Source organism: Nicotiana tabacum, chromosome 12, assembly GCF_000715075.1.
Source record: "Nicotiana tabacum cultivar K326 chromosome 12, ASM71507v2, whole genome shotgun sequence".
Taxonomy (NCBI): domain Eukaryota; kingdom Viridiplantae; phylum Streptophyta; class Magnoliopsida; order Solanales; family Solanaceae; genus Nicotiana; species Nicotiana tabacum.
The window spans coordinates 19246889-19251194 of NC_134091.1; the positions used below are offsets into that span (position 1 = coordinate 19246889).

Sequence of the window (4306 nt, forward strand, 5' to 3'; positions counted from 1 at the left end):
ATGTATAATTGTGTATAAATAATGTATAATCTATGTATACCGGCTAAAAAAAGTAAACATTGAATCTGACCGGCTATTTGTGTAACAATCCCTTCAATAAACTTGGGTCATGAATAGGCACGAAACTGCAAGAGCAACATGGGCCTATATAGCTTCCACTTTAAAATGTTGATAGGAGAGAAAGGAAAAGAAAGTCATAAGATAGAAAAAGGATTTTCAGTCTTAAATGACTTTTAAAAGGTGATATTTCGATACTAGTTATGGTTGGTGACTTTTTTCGTCATATTTTATATTTTCGTCTGCAAATATAAAATAAATAAATCAGAATTTTCATATGTTATTGTTTAAGTTCTGAAATTAGAAAAATCCACATAATCTAGCACTTATCACGTGGAAATGCAATTTTTATCAGCATTTGACAGGAGCTAGAGAGTAAAATCGACAAATTGATTGGTCTAAACTCTAAAGGGGCCCAAAATGCAACTTTGACATGTGAAGTGATAAAATGATAAGGGCCGAACATGTCCTTTTTCTCATCCAAAAAAACAAAATTGCTTCTTTATTCCAATCTTGCAGACTGGCGCCATTGCTGCAAACGTAAATCACTGGTAATCACTAATCTCTTCTCTAAAACCTTACACTTCCCTGATATCCCTTTTGTTTCCTTTTTCATGTTGATTCAATTTGGGATCTAACCTCTTCTTAGTGTTGTTGATTTAATTTAGAATGAGATAAATCATTGTTAGGAATTTCTTATTGAAATTTGTTTTTCTTGTCGTAATGAGTACTATTATATTGCATAGGATGGACTTTAAGGATTGTTATATTTGGGATAATCTGGTTCTGAATTGTAGACTCTTCTTCAAGCATCTGGGCTTATTCTTGGGTCTTATCCTTTATTATAGTCGTAACAACAATTTCCATTTTTCTAAAATTTGAGATCATAATTCACGATGCCAAGGTCTATAGATTTTGGTTCATAAAATGCTTAGCTTATATGACCAAGGGGAACAGACTTAAGAGAGATAAAGCTAGACTAAGAGCTCGTTTGGTAGAGTGCATTAGAGAAAATAATGCATGCATTAGCTTTGTGTACTAGTAAAACCTTGTTTGGTATACTTTTTCAACCTATGTATAACTATACACCCTATTTGGTATTATCCTATGTATAGCTAATGCATAACAAACCATGGCATTAGCAATACCAAGACTATTAATGCATGGATTAGCATGGTTAAAGGCAAAATTATTCTTCAAGTCCCTCAAAGCTAAATAATATGGAGGGCATTTTTGTAAACAAATAATTTTCTTAAAAACTATGCAATGGATTTTAATTTTTAAACACCACACCAAACAATGGATAAGAAATGATCTCTACATAGCTAATGCTTGCATTACTAACTCATGCATTACTAATACACCTTATTCAACATTATTCTAATACACTCTACCAAACGACCCCAAGTGTTCTATGTGCTTGTCAGTAGAGCCTTTACGGCATACTGAACTAATTCAGACCTTCAATTTTGTTATAGGCTTTGATTTCACTGAAGCAAACATCTTCAATACATGTTTTCTGCTTTTGCCAATGTGGCACATGGAATCTGCATGTAGAGAAATTCATATAGCATCCCCTAATTCTGCTGAAGTGAACGATCATGCTGAGATGGTTACAATTAATTGCAGTGTTCTCTTGATTTTCTGTTTGTTTTATTCAAAGTAAACAGTGAGCATCAAACTGATCTCCTTGCTTGATCAGTCTTTTTTCCTTTCTGGATTACAAATATATGAGATATGTATGGGTGCTTCTACTGTAAACAGCAATGGTTCTTTTACTTTCTCAATTCCTAACAGTTTGGCCTCTTGATTTCAGTGGCCACTGCTATGTAATGTCATCAAATGAGAATTTGATCTGAAAAATCACAAGGAATTGTTGCTTGGTTATGTATGAGGTTTGAAAAGTCTCCAGGAGCCATTCATCCAGAGGTAATACCGCTTTCAGTCAGTTCTTAAAACAGACTCATGCAAAGACTAGGCATTGTTGATTGGCAGCGTTACTTGAGTTTTAGAAGCATAAATCTACTAGATGGTGAACCAGCCCACACATTGCTTAATTCTCTTTCCTGTACAAGTATCAATGAATCATCTCATTTAAAGGCAAGGCTTTGTTCAAAACTTAGACATGCAGATTTGAATGTCACACTTCAAAGTCTCGTGCGTCAATGCTCAGAAATTCAGAGTGCAGTCCATGACAACATTGAAGAACTACTTGATGAAGAGGACGATTTATGTCCTGTTGAATGTGTAAGAGAATTTAAGACTGATGAGGAATTCTCCATAATATTGGAAAAAGCAAAAAAAGCTGGTTCTTTGGTTGTGGTAGACTTCTATCGCACCGCCTGTGGCAGCTGCAAGTATATAGAGCAAGGTTTTGCAAAATTGTGCAGGGGAGCTGGTGATGAGCAAGCACCAGTTATATTCTTAAAACACAATGTAAGTACTATATTAGACATAATTAAAGAAGGAAATGCCTTAGTCGCTTCACCTCATCTCAAATATCACAAGGAGCATTTCTGTTTTAGTCTAAACTTCTCAGGAGCAAAAGTATTTTTCTTTCTTAATGAAACAAAAGATAGTGTGAATAATAATTCCCATATCTGCAGGTGATCGATGAATATGATGAACAATCTGAGGTTGCTGAACGACTGCGAATCAAGGTGAAACTTTTTGATGGCTTAAATCAATTTATAGTTGTTGCTTCTCCAATCTGATTGATAATATTACTTCTTTTGTTTAGAATTGGGAAGACCTAGTTTTTATGGTACAGAAATTTAACATCTCAAATGTAACTAACTTAATGCAGACAGTACCCCTTTTTCACTTTTATAAGAATGGAGTCCTATTGGAAGCTTTTCCCACCAGAGACAAAGAAAGGATACTTGCAGCTATTCTTAAATACTCTGCTCCAGCTTCCGCGGATGCTTGAACTGGTCTGGTTTGCACTTGCTTCTGTATAAACATTCTTGGTGCTCAGCACACATTGAAACAATTTATTTTTGCTTTCAGTGTACATCTGTATTCTGTAACATAATACCTTTGAAGTTGTCGTTCTACTCATAATAAGAAATTATACTGAAATAATCTTGTATATTGATATTTCTTTATTTATATCAGGTAGGTTTAGAAGGGGACTTGTTTTAAAATAAAATTGACTCTGAATAATTCAGTAAGCAAGAATTTTTATTCTGAGGATAGCATTAAAACTTTCCAGCGAGTAACAACTCCTATGAGTAAAGTGAAATTTAATTGAGATCTATGTTGCGCGGACTCTCAGAAAATATTGCTGGGTGCGTGTCGGATCCTCCAAAAGTACTGTATTTTTGGAGGATCAGACGCCGGTGCAGCATCATTTTGGAGAGTCCGCGCAACATAGATTGAGATATTACCTTAAGGAATGGAAATTATGCACTGATAACCTTTTAAAAAAATGGAAATTATGAACTGATAGCCTGCAATTGTTTATTGGATGGAGTTTAAAATAACAAAACAAAAGAGAAAAAAACAGAAGGTGAAGAAGAAGAAGAAGAAGAAAGAAGTGGAACTTGACTATTAGGTAATATAGGAATGGCTGGTTGTGATGCTCTCCATTTTGTATTTAATGTCACTTTGGTACTTTAGTTGGTTATATCTTTCCAATTTCTTTCAAATTTCAAGAATTAAGTAATAGCAGTACACCTAGTTGGTTATGCAGGCGGAAACGGCCAGAGTTGTGGAGTTTAGTATGATAGATGAAAAGGCACCCTAGCAACATGAATCCAAGCAGCTGCTGATAAGCAGTAGATCTAACTTCTTCCTTTATAGAACCTCCAATTCGATTTTAACCACTAGTTTTCCCTTCTCTTTTCATTAAGTGGAGGATTTTGAGAGGTAAGGACTGCTGATTCACATGTAATATGTCGTTAAAGGCTAGACCTAGTTAAAGTAGTTCGTTTGATCTCCTTTATATGTCAATGAAGTTGGGATCTTCTTCTTTAGTGATTGGCTGCAGCTTTTAGACATTGATCCAAGCCAGGAATATACAAAGATAACAGCTCACATGAAATCATGGCCTTAAATATGAGCAATTGTCCTCACTTGTGATCTCATGCTGTAAATGAACCATGGCTCCTGGATCTTTGGATATATTTCAGCCAATTTTCCCCCCTAAAATGAGCCCGTGCTTTGTTTAATTCTAGCGAAAATGCTACTCCTCCCGTCCCAAAATGGTTCGTGGTGTATGATTGAATTCATGTTTAGAAAAGAAAAC

The 4306-nt window shown here is 35.0% G+C and overlaps 1 protein-coding gene across 1 annotated transcript; it reads left to right on the plus strand.

The window, feature by feature from the left end:
* The first annotated feature begins 472 nt into the window (after nt 1-472).
* Nucleotides 473-3138, plus strand: LOC107783919 (thioredoxin-like 4, chloroplastic). Its single transcript, XM_016604949.2, has 4 exons — nt 473-608; nt 1874-2493; nt 2664-2717; nt 2864-3138. Exons 2-4 carry the CDS (start codon nt 2023-2025, stop codon nt 2984-2986), a joined length of 648 nt encoding a protein of 215 aa, XP_016460435.1. The 5' UTR covers nt 473-608; nt 1874-2022; the 3' UTR covers nt 2987-3138.
* Nucleotides 3139-4306: the final 1168 nt, after the last annotated feature.

Coding starts and splice junctions, on each gene's coding strand:
- LOC107783919 (XM_016604949.2), top strand. CDS start 2,023: ATGCAAAGACTAGGCATTGTTGATTGGCAGCGTTACTTGAGTTTTAGA. Junction 2,494..2,663: donor TTATATTCTTAAAACACAAT/GTAAGTACTATA, acceptor CCATATCTGCAG/GTGATCGATGAATATGATGA. Junction 2,718..2,863: donor CTGAACGACTGCGAATCAAG/GTGAAACTTTTT, acceptor AACTTAATGCAG/ACAGTACCCCTTTTTCACTT.